At 58.0% G+C, this 14,999-nt stretch overlaps 1 protein-coding gene across 2 annotated transcripts in view; it reads right to left on the bottom strand.

Moving 5' to 3' along the window:
• Positions 1 to 213: 213 nt before the first annotated feature.
• LRFN5 (leucine rich repeat and fibronectin type III domain containing 5) overlaps positions 214 to 14,999 on the bottom strand; it is a 68,954-nt gene continuing 54,168 nt past the window's right edge. Inside the window, exons 2-4 of one of the 2 annotated variants that reach the window (XM_077324175.1) lie at positions 8,972 to 10,406; positions 2,155 to 2,882; positions 214 to 1,592 (exon numbers count right to left, since the gene is read on the bottom strand). In XM_077324175.1, coding sequence (XP_077180290.1) covers positions 1,579 to 1,592; positions 2,155 to 2,882; positions 8,972 to 10,386 — 2,157 coding nt within the window. In that variant the 5' untranslated portion in view covers positions 10,387 to 10,406 and the 3' untranslated portion in view covers positions 214 to 1,578. Of the gene's footprint in view, positions 1,593 to 1,691; positions 2,883 to 8,971; positions 10,407 to 14,999 lie in introns of those variants that run through there. The other variant, XM_077324174.1, reaches the window with a different exon arrangement.

The following is a 14,999-nucleotide window of genomic DNA, read 5'->3' as shown; positions in this document are numbered from 1 at the left end:
GTTTTCAGCCTGGCCAAAGGCGGCTACACACCCCCTGGCACCATGTCTCTAGACTGCTGCTTGAGGGGAGGCAGGGAGAATGCCTTCCTCTGGGCTGGAAAGCCCCCTGCAGTGACTCAGCGTGTCCCGTTCTCCCCCGGATCAAGGTGCACCGCATGCCAGGCGATAGGCACAAACTTCAAATCACAGTTCAAAAAGGCAGCAAACTTCGTATAAATTATTTAATGCGCGACGGAAGCCACTGAACAGGATCGAGATCAGGGCGAAAGGTTGGAAGGTCTCCTGGGGGGTGGGGGGGCGTTCCGGACCCCCGGGGTCAGGCTGTTCACGGCAGTTGCTTCCGGGTCACCCACGGGGATCTTCCGTCTGCTGTCCTGCGAGTTCCTCTGGAGTCGGCTGTGGCTTGGGACCGCTGGGGAGGCGGGACCCCTTCGCTCCCAGCCCCGTTTCCATGATCAACATTGTCTGCACGTAATCAAGGGGGCGGGGAGGGGTGAGGGACGAGAACAGGGGGAGAGGCAAGGAGTCTGTCCCTGGCTTTGGGCGGCCTCCATCACACCAGATGCAGAGACAGGGTCAGCCTCAGCTTACGGGGGCCACGGACACCCATTCCTGCATAGCTGAGGTGTACAGGGTGGATCACTGGGTGTGGACACAGCGTTCTGTTTTGACTCTTATTTGGGGAGGGGGATTTAAATCTACTTGGGTGACGTTTCTGTTTGCACGGCCGCCAGCCACCTCCAGCCGCCCCCACGGGCCCCTCCGGCACCCACGGTTGCAAGCAAGTCTGGAGCTCAGATGGCCCCAAGTCCAGCCTGGAGGACCTCGGTGGTCCACGGGGGGGGGGGGGCAAAGGGCGAGTCATCCAGATCCCACAAAACAGAAGAGGAGTTTGGATGGGGAGAATGTTACACCCACCCAGGATGTCCTCCTGTAGGCAGCTTTGTTTCTGGATTGTTTAGCACTCTTTTGCTGGACTGATGTGGGGGGGGGGTGCATTTGGAAAGGTGACTCGCAGCTTCTAAAAGAAGGGCAAGAAGAGAAGTACAGCCACAGCAGCTCCTGGTTCCACCCGGAGGACTCCCCCATAGGAGCTGCCCCCCCCAGCCCCTCCCCTGCCTTTCCCAGCTGCCACCTCCCCCCTCCGCTGTGCAGCAGATGGGACCAAGCCTAGCTTCTCCCCCCCTGCCCCCCCCCGAGCCCTCCCAACAGCCTTAACAAGGATGCTGCCAGGGTGGGGGTGGGGGCACACCAGGGGATTGTGTTTATGGAATATTTTATTTTACACAACATAACAACACAGAGTTGTTGGGTCTGTACACAGCAGGTGCCTGAAAAGGAAGTCATGACCATCCTCGCTGGAAAAGAAACCGGGGGCGGGTGGGGGGGGGCGGGGAGGGGAGGGGGGAGGGAGAGAGCGAAAGAGAGGGGGGGGAGGGAGCGCACCGGGTCACTTAGAAAACTGTCTAATGCGGGTTGATGCCTTAAGTGGCCGTTGGTTGGTGCGGAGGGCAGAACCGTCCCCTTCCTACAAAAAGGCTCTTTTCGCACTCTCCTCCGTGTTCTGCTACTGTGGGATCAGGAGGCCAATCCTAGAGGAGGAGGAGGAGAAGGAGGAGAAGGCACGGGTGTTATTTCATGCGGTTCCCCTTGAGACACACACAGATTCATTTCGTTTTGCTTTCTGTTAAAAAAAAAGAGCTTTCCAAGCGATTCGCCTTCAGTTGCTGCCTTACGTGACACAACCCCCACCAAGGGGGACTCAGGAGGGGCTCAGGGGCCCTCGTGCAGCCCCGCCCGGACGCGCCAGGGGCCGGAAGAGCCCCCCGCCCAGGAGGCTACGCGGGTTCCCGGACAGCGTCGGGCAGGTGGGCTTTGCCGTCCTTTTAAAAAACCAAGCCAACAACCAGGCCGCCACCGCGGCTCACACGGTGCTCTCCAATATCCACTCTGCGCTGGGGAAGGGAGCTTGGCCGCGCCCCCCCCGGGAGCCGTCCGTCTGCGCGAGCATCCCGCTCATGGACCAGCTCCGCTTAGACCAGAAGGCCCCCGGGGCCGGGGAGCTGAGGTCCCAGGGGTCTCCCACGAGCGCTCCGTTCAGGGAGTAGCGCCGCTTGGCCCGCGAGGGGTCAGCCGGCAAGGTGAGGAACTTACTGGGCTGGACTTGTGCTCTTTTGTACAGGGGGGGCCCCGGGGCCCAGTCCGAGGGCCGGCCGGCCAGCTGCAGGGCCGTGGAGTTGTTGCGGTTAGTGTTCTGGGCCTCCAGGCTGGGGGCGGCGCCATCGCTGGGGGGCGGCGGCTCACTGCCCACTTTGGGCATGGGCTTCCGCTTCAGCTTCTGGGAAGCGGAAGGGCCTGGAGTCCACGCGTGAGGCGGCAAAGTGGAGGTAGCGGCGGAAGAGTCTTGGCTGCAGCAAGCGTCCGACGACGGCGCCACTCCGTCGCTGCTGCCCTTGCAGCACTGCAGGCTGTCCTCGTGGCCCACCGCCTGCTTGGAGCCCGACGGGGGCACGGGGCCGCCTCCGCAGCCCTGGCCCTGGGCCCCGTTGGTCTGGGAGTAGACGTTGCTGACCTTGGCGGCCTTGTGGTGCCCGCCGTTGTTGCAGACCTTGTAGCGGATCATGAGGATGATGATGAAGACCAGGACGGAGGCCACGATGATGCCCCCGATGATGATGATCATGGTCCCCCCCAGGAACTGGGACTGCATGAAGTGGCAGCGCACGTAGTCCTGTTCCGTCGTGAACTGGAGGCAGCCCACCACGCGCGTGGCCGTCAGCGAGGTGATGCCGTCGTCGTAGATCGCCAAGACGCACAAGTCGTACGTGGTCCCCGCGGCCAGGTTGTTCACCAGGAAGGTCTTGCTCGTGGGAGGGATCATTCTGGCAGAGAGTGGAGAGAAGGGTCAGCCACCAGGGGGGAGGGGCCCTGCCTGTCTGTCCCCGTCCCCACCCGCCACAGGGGACTTCGGATCCAGGCCCAAGGCTTGTAGCGGCCAGAGTGGCCGGGGAGGCGGGACCCTGGTCGGCTGAGCTGAACCTCCCCGGACTTTCCTCTGGGGGCCACGACTCACAACCCCCTCTCCTGGCTCGCATCGGCTGCCCCCCATTGCAGGCAGGGCAGGGGGGAGAGGCCATTTCTGCTGAGGGAGCTGAAAGAGGGGGACAGGCTGACATGGGAGGCGGCACACAGCGAGAGAGAGAGAGAGAGAGAGAGAGAGAGAGAGGATGTCCCCCCCCCGGTTCTTCCTCGCAGGGCAGCATTGTGGGAGGTGGGGTGATATTGCAGAGCTCCATCTCATCAGATCTCAGAAGTCAAGTGGGGTCAGCACTTGGGTGGGGGACCCCCAAGGAAAACTTCGCAGAGGAAGCCGCCTGCCCGCTACAAGCCCCAGGGGCCAAAGGCTTGGCCAGGAGTCTCTCCGTGGTCAGGGGAGCAAGAAGGGCCCATCGGAGAACCACTGAGCAAGCCAAAGAGTGGCCCCACTCCTGCCACTGCCCAGCCGGCCTCTCAAAGAACAGAGGCAACCCCTTGCAGCTTCCTGTGACAAACTGGGAAGAAAAACTGCTGGCTGCAGCGAACTCAACCAACGGCGTAGCCCACGAAGAGGCTGCACAAGCATCCGGCAAGCAAATACAAGCGCCAAGATGAAAACGTGGGAGAGTGTTAAAGATGGTGTCAGCAGAGTCATGTGGCAGGATGTGACCTCACCAAAAGGGTGAATCTCAGGCACGTTTCTGCCCTAGCAACTGCCCCAAGCCCCCCCCCCCCAATCTACCCAGTCATCTGCATAACATTGGAACAAGTCTTCCCCCTAGGTCTTCTCCTCAGGTGCATGCCAGGAGGCCAACCACTCTGATGCTCCCGGGGCCACTCTGGCCTGGCAACCAGAAAGAGGTGAGTGGCACAGCAGGGCATCAGGGAGTGGCTGTCCATGAAGGCATCATGCCAGGGCTTTCCCTGAAGTCACGTCATGCCTCTCAAAGAAGAAGAAGAAGGAGAAGGAGAAGGAGAAGGAGAAGGAGAAGAAGAAGGAGAAGAAGAGGAAGAGGAAGAAGAAGAAGAAGAAGAAGAAGAAGAAGAAGAAGAAGAAGAAGAAGAAGAAGAAGAAGAAGAGGAGGAGGAGGAGTTGGTTCTTATATGCTGCTTTTCTCTACCCGAAGGAGTCTCAAAGTGGCTTCCAATCGTCTTCACTTTCCTCTCCCCACAACAAACACCCTGTGTGGGAGGCTGAGAGAGCCCTGAGATTTCTGAAGAAGATGAAGAGTTGGTTCTTATATGCCACTTTTCTCTCCCCGAAGAATTCTCAAAGAGGTTTACATTCACCTTGCCTTTCCTCTCCCCACATTGCTCGGTCAGAACAGCACTATCAGTGCCATGGCGAGCCCAAGGTTACCCATTTGGCTGCATGTGGGGGAGTGCAAATTCGAACCTGGCTCGCCAGATTAGAAGTCCGCACTCCTAACTACTACTCCAAACTGGCTCTCTTTGGTGGGAACTCTATAGTTTTCCCACAGTTTCCATCTATTCCTAGAGAGGTGTGAGGCTCCTTCTTGGGAAAACACTGGCAGGACGTCATGTCACAGTCCTGATGACCAGTTTTCCTTATCTTGGTGCCCTCTGAGGGAAGCAGGAAGCCAGAGCTACGGGCAGGCAGGGGATGCCCCAGCAAGGAGAGGCCATGCTTCCTGATGGGTGAGGGGAGGCAATCCACCCGGGCCCCCACATCCAGTTCTGGAGGCAGTGGGATCCCGGTTTTTGTCTGCCATCTGCCTTGTTTGTTTATTGATGGGTTTTGATTAAAGGTAAAGGTAAAGGTATCCCCTCCTGTACAAGCACCAGGTCATGCCTGACCCTTGGGGTGATGCCCTCTAGCGTTTTCATGGCAGACTCAATACGGGGTGTTTGCCAGTGCCTTCCCCAGTCATGACCGTTTGCCCCCCCAGCAAGCAAGCTGGGTACTCATTTTACCCACCTCGGAAGGATGGAAGGCTGAGTCGACCTTGAGCCGGCTGCTGGGATTGAACTCCCAGCCTCATGGTCAGTGCTTCAGACAGCATGTCGGCTGCCTTACCACTCTGCGCCACAAGAGGCTCATGGGGTTTGATTAATCACAGAACCACAGAGTTGGAAGGGGCCACACAGGCCATCCAGTCCAACCCCCTGCCCAACGCAGGATCAGCCCAAAGCATCCTAAAGATTACAATGTTTTAATGGGGGGGAGGGTGTTTTAGTGTTTTTATTGCATTTATTATTGTAAAGGCTGTTTGCCTTCTTTGTAAGCTGCCCCGAGCCGACTTGTCAAGAGGGGCAGGGTATAAGTTTAATAATGAATTTAAAAAAATAAAAAGAAACAGCTTTCAAAAGAACTGAGTAATAAAAAAGACTCATATAAGAAATGTGGCTGGGTGGCTCGAGCAGAGTCGCCTGAAACTCCCCCCCTCCGAGACGGAGGTCCTGTGGCTGGGCCGTCGGGGAGCAGACCAGGAAGCGCGCTTGCCCTCTCTGGCCAGGACTCAACTCAAGATCGCGTCTCAGGCCTGACACCTGGGGGTGACCATGGATGCCTCACTAACACTCGAGGCACAGGTCCAACAGGTAGCTGGCCAGGCCTTTTCCCATCTCCGCCAGGCTCGGCTACTAGCACCCTATCTGTCCTATCTGACCACCTGGCCACAGTGATCCATGCGACCGTCACCTCCAGATTAGATGTCTGCTGCTGGGGTCCTCACGGCTACACCTTGGAGGACACTTATCCAGCCAGTGCTGAGGCAGCTGCATTGGCTGCTGGTTATCTTCCGGATCAGGTTCAAGGTTTTGGTTTTGACCTTCAAGGACATCCGTGGTCTGGGCCCAGCATATATGAGGGACCGCCTATCGCCCTATACCCCCTGCAGGGCCTTACACTCTGCGGAAGCTAACCTATTGGCCATTCCCGGTTCCAAGGAAGCTCGCCTGGCCTTGACCAGGGCCAGGGCCTTTTTGGTCCTGGCCCCAACCTGGTGGAATGAGCTCCCGGAAGAGCTGAGGGCCCTGCAGGAATTGTCATCATTCCACAGGGCCTGCAAGACGGAGCTCTTCCACCAGGCTTATAGTTGAGGCCGGGCAGCAAGAAGATCTAGCCCCCCTCACAAATGTGACGGTTGCGTCTGTCATCTGCCCCCTCCCTTTCCCTTCTTAGTGGGTGTGGAATTGGGTTAGCTATATTGAATTTTGCCGCCATTCTTGCCTTAACTTTTGTATTAACTGTATCATGTTTTATTGTGCTTTTATTGTTTTAGGGGATTGGTTTTTATGTGACCCGCCTCGAGCCTCCGGGGGGGAGGCGGGATATGAATTAAATAATAACAACAACAACAACAACAACAACAACAACAAATGGAAGGAGGACCTTCTATCCAAGGAGGAATATAAACAAATAACCCATGCTTGTAGGGACAGTGTTAGAAAAGCTAGAGCTCAGGGCCATTCCGCACGAGTTTAATGTAGCAGAAGGATTTCATATTGTAAACACTACTAATTTGCAGTTCCGCAAGACGTCGCACACAATCTGCAACACTCCTGAAACAGTTCCGCGAAAAGTAATTCATTGTAGCGTTTCTAGGGAAATCGGAAAAAGTGGATTCACCCTTCGAAAAGCGCTACACTCTTGCGAACAATCTGCAACACTAGCGAAAAAGACCTGTGCGTTCTCATTGTTGCGGTTCCAACAAAGTCCCGCACTCTGGCTCTCTCCTCTGAACTTCCGGCGAAGCGATCGCCATTTTTTTCCCCTCAGAATGAGCGGGGAAAGCAACGAACCAGCGAGGCTTCATTCATCCAGCGAGGCTTCTCCGGCTACAGTCCCTCCACAGAAGTGCTTTAAAGCTCCCCTAAGTCCCCAAGCACAACACAGCCCCATTTGCAAGTTCCCTTTATTTTCGGCCGAAAATCGCGCCCGTGCGGGGGGGGGGATTTTTTTTCACTCGGGGGAGCGTGGTAACGATGACTCACCAGCTCGCATGCCAGCTAGATGGGTCTCTACGTTAGGAAGAATCAAGGTATATTCGTTGCAACGTGTGTGTGTGTTGTTTTTTAAACCTGTGCTTAAAGGGAAAGGGGCTTCTCCGGAGCATGATAACAACCGCCCATTGGCTGTTCGTTTGATTGATGGCTAGGGGCGGGACAAAGAACAGAAAAAATCGCTTCCTTTCTAGCAATTCCTGTGAGACCGGAAACCTGTGGGGAACGAATGAAACACTACTGGATTCCACTACAAAGGCAGGTATGCGTAATGCCGAGATTCCACTTTTAAAAATAGCATTTCCGCTTTGTAGAACCAATTGGCAACATTGGTCCTTGTGCGGAAACACCCTCAGTATAAGCTTAGGCTAGCAATCAATACTAAACACAACAAAAAGGGGTTCTTTAGTTATATTCAAAGTAAGAAAAAGAACAGGGACTTGGCAGGACCATTGCAGGGACCAGAAAGGGACCTTGTGACAGGAGATGAAGAGAGGGCTGGACTGCTCAGTTCCTGCTTCTCCTCAGTCTTCTCTTGCGAGGGGAATCGTCCTCAACAGGTCCCACCTGGGGAATCAGCTCCCAGAGGAGCAGTGGGCCCTTGGAGAACTTACTGCTTTCCGTAGGGCCTGGAAAACGGAGCCCTTCCGCCAGGCTGATGGTTGGAGCGAGTGCTGGAGCAGGTGATGTGGATCCCCCTTGGCATTGGTGCCTAAACATCTTGCAGCCGAACGTCTCCCCACCCCACCCCCTGCCACCCCCATGCTGCCCTCGCAAGGGCCTTCCTGTTTAAGGAGGGACACGGGACTTTGCCATCTGTTAAGACTGTTGTGTATTGTGAATAGGGGCTAATGGGGGCTTTATTGAACTTTATTGTATGGATTTTCTTTTATCTGAACTGACACGAGCCGATTTTCGAGAGAGCAGCGGGCTATAAATCCAATAAACAAACAAACTAACTAACTAACATGGAAAAATCATTTCATGTGATGAAGGATGGGAATTGTGGCCCAGATCCATAAACACCTTGTTTCTTCAAATGGAACTAAGTCCTCTGGGCCAGATGAACTGCATCCAAGGGTGCTAAAAGAACTCGCAGATGTAATTTCTGAGCCTCTGTCCACTATTTTTGACCATTCTTGGAGAACAGGTGAGGGGCCAGATTGGAGGCAGAAGGTTCTGCAGTCAAAGGTTGGAGAACTGACCCATAGAGACCCTTGCCTAGGGGGGAGAGAGATGATTCTCCAGCCCACCTCAGTCAGAAGGCCAGGCCAAGAAGCCACCTCGCAGGTTCTGGCAGCACCCCTGAGCCCTCCAACGGGGGCAGGACTTGCAGCTCCCCAGGCTAAGCCAAGGCCCCTTCCTCAGCTGCCCAGCCCTTCCCTCCCTTGAGTAGTCCTTCCTTGGCCCCCTGCAGGGCACCTGGGCACAAGTCCTAGATCCCTTCCCACGACATGGGCCCAGACGGAAGCCCTGGACATGCGAGAGGGGTCGGGAAGCCCAGCCTGTAGAAGCAGAGCACCGAGAGCCCTCCTAGCCCAGCCACTTGCCAAGAGGCCCAGGAGGCCTTCCTGTGGCCCTGCCTCCGCCCAGCCTGGGCTCTCAGGGCCCTGCTCCCCTGGCTCAGCAGAACCCGGCGCCTCCACAGGAAAGACTCCACGGCCTCCTGCAAGAGTGCGTCCACGGCTCCACACCCACTGCGCAATGCAAAGGCAAGGCATGTTCAACATCCTCACGGGATAAACTGCTGGTGGCCACCGTGCTCGCCCCCCTGAGCCCCCCAACAAAGCCACGTCCCCTCTCTGAGGCCTCTGCAGCCCTTGCCAAGGCCCCTCCCCTCCCAGGCTCTGCCCCCAGGAGTCCCCCAGTCCAGAGGTGGCAACCTGACCCACGCAGGTGCTGACAGCCCCCTTTCCCATCAAGAGGCTTTCAGAGCAGGGGAGCAGTGGGGGGGGGGAGGGGCTCTCACCTGTACACCAGCGAGTCGTCGTAGGTCCCATTGTACTGGATCTGGAACATCCGGATCCCGGGAATATTCCTTTGGAAGTGAAACTTGAGCAGGGCGGTGGAGGACGTGGCCTCCGCCACCACCACCTTCTTGTCCGGACTGACTTTGACCTCCCCGTTGCTGCCGCTGCTGCTGCTGCCGCCGCCGCTGCTGCTGCCGTTGGAGCCGGCCTTGGTGGAGGTGGAGATGTCCGAGGAGCCGGGGTCCGGCTCGTGGATGTGGTTCGTGCTGTTCAGGATGTGAGGCAGCTTGATGATGTGCAGATCCACGGACTGCGTGGCCTCCCCCGCCGGGTTGGAGGCGATGCAGGTGAACGCCCCGGTGTCCTTCATGGTGGTGATGTGGATGTCCAGCGTCCCGTTGTCGTACACCAGGGAGCGGGTGGCGTTGGAGATGAGCTTGCCTTCGGGGGAGATCCAGTGGATGGCGGGCTCCGGGTCCCCCCGGGCCTTGCAGCGCAGGATGGCCCTCTGGCCCTCCAGCACCCGCAGCTCGTGGGTGTGCCGCGTGATGAGGGGGGGCTCGCACAGGAACTCCTCCTCCGGGACCGACCAGAAGTAGCGGCCGGACAGGAGCGGGGGAGAGGCGCACGTCTCCAGGTCGTCCTCCCTGGAGAGGCGCCGGAGCCACAGGAGCTCGCAGTTGCAGTGCAGGGGGTTCCCGCCGAAGCTCAGGGCAAAGGTGGACGGGCTGATGATGCCCGAGGTGGCCAGGACCTGGGCTCGCTGGAAGAGGGGGTCCGGGGGCAGCTTCTGCAGCTTGTTGGACGTGACGTCCAGCCGGGTCATCTTGTGGAGGTGGGAGAAGGTCCCCTTGGGGATGTTGTCCATCATGTTGTGGTCCAGGCTCAGGGTGTGCAGGCTGACCATCTTCTCCACCGCGTCCCAGGGGATCGTTTCCAGGTTGTTGTACGACAGGTCCAGCTCCTCCAGGGCCAAGAGGTCGTCGAAGGCCGTGGAGGAGATCAGCGTGAGCTGATTGTTGTTCAGGATCAGGTGGTGCAGGTTGGAGAGCCCGCTGAGCATGTCGTGGGTGATCTTGGACAGCCGGTTGCTGTTCAGGTGCAGAGCCCGGAGGTTGCGCAGGTCCGCAAAGGCGTGGGGGGTGATGAAGCTGATGGTGTTCCGCGAGAGCGTCAGGTCCACCAGGCTGGTCATGTTGGCAAAATCCTTCCGCTTGATGCTGGTCACAAAGTTGTCCGCCAGCCGCAGCTCCACCGTCCGCCGGTCAATGTTGGGCGGGACAAAGAGCAGCCCTTTCTTGGCACAAAGGGTCGCGAGGTTCGGGGAGAGGATCTGGCACACGCAGCGCTTGGGACAGATCTGGGCCTTCACCACGAAGCCAATGAGCAGCAGGCACAGGAGCAGTTTTTCCATTGTAGAGCGGGGTCAGGAGCCTGCGAGGGGGGCAAGCAGAGGAGAGCATTAGGGGGGCAGGGGCAGACCTCAGGGGAAAACCCCCCACGAGAGACGGTGGGCTCACAAGCACGGGGGCAGGGGCAGGGGGAGGGGGAGGGGAGCCTCCAATGCTGCCCAATTTCACACATCTCCATTCATGCGCAGCATGAAAGGAGGACGCATGGAGGACCAAGAATGGCCGTCAGTGAACTATGAAATATACATAGTATATGTATGAGCATACATATGAGCATACTTCAGGGGGCTTCGTAACTAGAAATCGATGGCTTGTTTCCACACCCAGGGCTTCTGACCACAAATCCACCTTTGCGGGGGTTATTTTGAAAACCAGACCTCTGTCCCCAATCTCCATCTCCCTGAGCACCAGGGAAAGGTTGCACCAAACACGGTGGGCGGCCAGCTTTGCTTGGGGAGGAGGCTGGAATTGGTGGGGTTTGCTCCTCAGTCCACTGGCCGGCAGGCGGCTGGACATTGTGGACCTCTCCAAGGACACCCCCCCTTCCTTTGGCCTTACGGCCTGGCTCCCGACCCCACCCCACCCTCTTTCTCTGATCCACGCACGCTCCCCCTCAGGCCTCCCTCAGATCTTGCTCCCCCCCTGCCCCCCCTTCGCTCCTGTGGCCCGGCTGAGAGACGTTTCATCTCTGTGGTGCCTCCTGCTCAGCCTCCAACGGCCTCACCAAATCCCTCTGGGAGCGCATGGCCCTGTGGTGCTCGTGCGCAGTGAGGTGCCGTCAGATTCCGTGAGAGCCTTGGCCACAGAGGAACTCAGATGGGCCCCCCCCCAAGAGGCCCCTCCCCGGGCAAGGAGCAACCTGGAGAAGCACAACCCACCTCAGGACCCCCCAGGCCCAAGCGAAAAGACCCGCCGACCCACTCCTTGCCTCTTGCTCCAGGCCCACCTTTTGCCCCCCCCCGGGTGCCTGCCTTCTGCCCGCCAGCCAAATGTCCAGCCCTGCTGTGGGCTGTCCGGCCAAGAGGCCCCTTGCCTGCTCGCTCTCCTCCCTCTCCTCCTCCTGCTTCAAAGCCAGGGCCCTCCATGGCCACTCTGGCCCGTCTTGACCGGCGGCAGCTTCTGCGGGGACCGGAGGACTGGGAGGACTCTCGGCGGGCAACACATAACCTCCCCTGCTGAGCCCCATGTGCCCCTGGCGCTTTCACACTGGGAAGCCTTGCTCGTCTCTGCCTCGCGGCCCTCCAGCCAGCCAATCGCCTCTCCCGCCCCAGATTGTGGGAGGGTTGAAAAAGCCAGCCCCACCACACCCCCCCCATCTGCCCCCGCCAGCCTCAGCTGGGCAAGAGAGCCATGCAGGAGGGGAGCCTTCCTGCCTGTGGGAGAGGGCCCCGCCAGGGACCTGAACAGCTCCCCCCCCCACACACACACACACTGGACAGTGCTGGGGACACCACAGTTCTCCCCCCCCAGGCCCCCATGGACAGAATGGAGCCCAGATGCAAGGCAACCCCCCCCCCCCCCGCTGACTCTGGAGGCCTCCAGTCATGGCAGAGACACGAGCCGCTGTCCCTGAGGGGTCTCCAGCCGGAAGGCAGAGGGTGGGCCAGAGAGGCTAATCCCTAAGGGCACAGTGCCCGCTGAAGGGGTCTCTGGGGCTGCATGCCACGTCCCACCCCCACCCCCTCCCACCACCACCCCAGCCCAGTTCCGGCCTGCCGAAAGAGACTTTCTCGTTCTCTATCCTAGTGCTCGATTGCCAACCCCCCCCCCAACCGGTTGGCTGACAGACTCACAGCCCTGTGCTGGGGGAGGAGAGCGCACTGCCCTCTGTGCCACAGGCCGGGCTTTGGCCCTCGTGCCAGAGACCAAAGGGGGGGGCCACGCAGCGGATCGGCAGCCCCTTCACGCATGCGCAGGAACACCGGCCATTGCTGGATGGAGGGGGGGGGGGAGGAAGCTCCTCGAAGGCAATCCATTTCCCCAGGCAGCTGCAAGGGCAATCTCTTCTCCGCAGAAGCCAATCTCACTCCAATTTATATGCTCCCTCCGAAAGAAAGCCACGGGTCTCCTTTGCAGCCAGCCAGCCAGCCAGACAGCCCCGGACTATAAATGTCCCAATTAAATGTGCTCCTTCTTCTGCTAGCCCTGAACCCCGGGGAGGCCGAGATTGTTCCTGGATGAAATTGTCAAAATTTAGAATAAAGCCGCTGGGACGGCTCCCCCGAGAATAATTCGGGCATTAATTCTGGCAGTAAGCAAACTTCAAGGGTGATCTTTAAGTGCCTTCTGGAGGGTCTGCTGCCGCCCCTCGGAGACCGCAATGCATCCCACGGGGCTCCTCCACAGCAGGCCCCAGTCCTGCGAGCGGCAGGAAGCCTCCCCGACCGGTCAGCGGTGGAGCAAGGGGAGAGCGGCTGCTAGGGCCCTGTGTGACCCCTCCATACCACCCCCCCAGGGAAGGGGCTGTGGCTCAGTGGCGGAGGAGCATCTGCCTGGCATGCAGAAGGTCCCAGGTTCAATCCCCAGCGACCAGGCAGGAGGCGATGGGGAAGACCCCTTTCTCTGCCCAGACGCTTCTCAGAACAGACTGTGCTGACCCCACCTCATTCTGCACAAGGCAGCCAGACCTGTCGACCTGTGCCCAAATGGAATCACTGGATCTGCCCATTCCCCTTGGCCCGGCCGGCACCCTCCATTCCCTTCCCTGAGCCGCACCCCGTCCCCTTCCTCACCGCCAGGCTAGGCTCAAAGGCAGCAGGTGTGGAGGACAAGAAAGCGTGGCCATTTGGCATGCTCCAGGCCGTGTGGGAACTGCACCATTTCAACGGTTCAGAGGTCCCGACAGACCTTCAGAGTCTGATTCCAGCAGGGAGTGGAGCTCAACGGGGGGCGGGGGGGGGGTCCAGATCACGTGCCGGGATACAGCCTGCCTGTTCTTTTTCTCAGCAGACGAGCCCCAGTTCCCCGCTGGGAAGATTTCAGATTTCTCTTGGCAGAACTTGTGTTGGGTTTCTCTGGGGCCCACCACACAGACAATTAGTGCTGAAATAGTGTGCATGTACACACACACACACACACACACACTTGCACTTCTATTTGAAAATGCCTGGCATGTTGTTAGTGCTCTAGAAGTGAGGGGAGTTGCAGCTGCCTGCAGAGCCCGCCCCTCCTCATGGTGGGAGGAGCCACCAAATGCTCACGGTGCAGTGTCCCTGCTCCACAGCCCAGGGGGCGCCATTTGGCCTTTTCTGAGCCAGGCTGGGGGCACCCACACCCTTGGAGAGTCCCCACGGCTCCTGCCACCAGCCCCACTTCTCCTTCCTGTCCTTCTCCCTCCCTTCTCAACAGTCTCCAGCTGGGTCGCCCCTCAGCCCTTTGAGCATGTTCCCCCAAAAGCCAGAGCAGTCAACGCGGAGAGCGGCATCCCAGAGAATGGGCTGGCTGTGATCCAGCGACCCCAAAATTCACACCCCTGTCCTGCCAGGGCCTGCGGCAAGTCCCCTCCTGCCTCAGCCTCAGCCTCTCTGGGCCACAGTCAGTCTCTGGGCTACGGCCACCCCCACTGCAGGCTCCCAAGGAGGCCAGAAGCACAACTGGGTCCTCCGTTGGCTCCAACTCAGAACTGGGGCTAGATTTGTCGAGGTACTTTGTTGAGAATATTGTTAGATAAATATGCACGACTGTGATAAGCCATTCAGGTTTCTCGGGATGGAAGTCTCAGAAGAGGACGAGGTGAGATTTCTGGGATTTTTAATGATCCCTAAAAGCAGGGAGACCAAACCCTGGAACCTGTTTTGTTTTTTAAATTATTGTTCACTATAATATGATTAAGCCCTGCTAGGGAACTTGCATACTCTGAGCCATTTTTCCCACAGGAATTGTAGGGTTAATTTTCACATGTCTGCCTTTCCTACTGCCTTGCATAACACAGATTTCTTTTGTCAATAAAAAACAGACAGGTTTACAGGTATTCAGTCTGGTTTGCGCGAACCCAACTCACCCCTTACCTATTTGCATTATGAGATCCAAGGCCGGCCAGCCTCCTTCAGTCGAGAATTGCTGGAGAATTCTGCTGCTAAATGGTTGGCCTTGGAGAAGCCTTTGAAATTTAGTCCAGATTCTCTAACTGGGTGTGGGACGCATCTTCTGGTCCCCTGTTGTTACCTCTCAGCACCGGCGTCCAGATCTTTACAGGTGCCAGAAGACGAGAAGGGAAGACGGGCGGGGCTTGGTCCTTTAATGCAGCGATCCCCAACCTGTGGGCCGCAGACCACATGTGGTCCTTCAACTAATTGGAGGTGGGCCCCGAAGGACATCTTTCCCCCCCCCCCCGGCCCTTTACAACACACTTTGGGTGTCCTTGTCTCCCATCACTCCCAGATGGGACTATCTCGTTGCAGAGAAACAAGCTCAGGGTTCCCATTGATTTGTCATTGTCATGAGTTGAAATTTCCATGAAAATAAAATGTTCCTTATGTTCATTGTTGTGGTGTGTCTGTATCTTATTTTGAAGGGAAGTTTAAACATTACCATAGCAATCAGAGAGCGTCAGGGCAGTGGTTGAGAGTAGAGGAGTAAACTACCCCCCCCCCACCGGGCCTCAGTAAAAGGCGTT

This window comes from Paroedura picta, chromosome 2, assembly GCF_049243985.1.
Source record: "Paroedura picta isolate Pp20150507F chromosome 2, Ppicta_v3.0, whole genome shotgun sequence".
Lineage (NCBI taxonomy): Eukaryota > Metazoa > Chordata > Lepidosauria > Squamata > Gekkonidae > Paroedura > Paroedura picta.
Note: the sequence above shows the minus strand (reverse complement) of the source record. Positions and strands in the feature narration are given on the sequence as shown.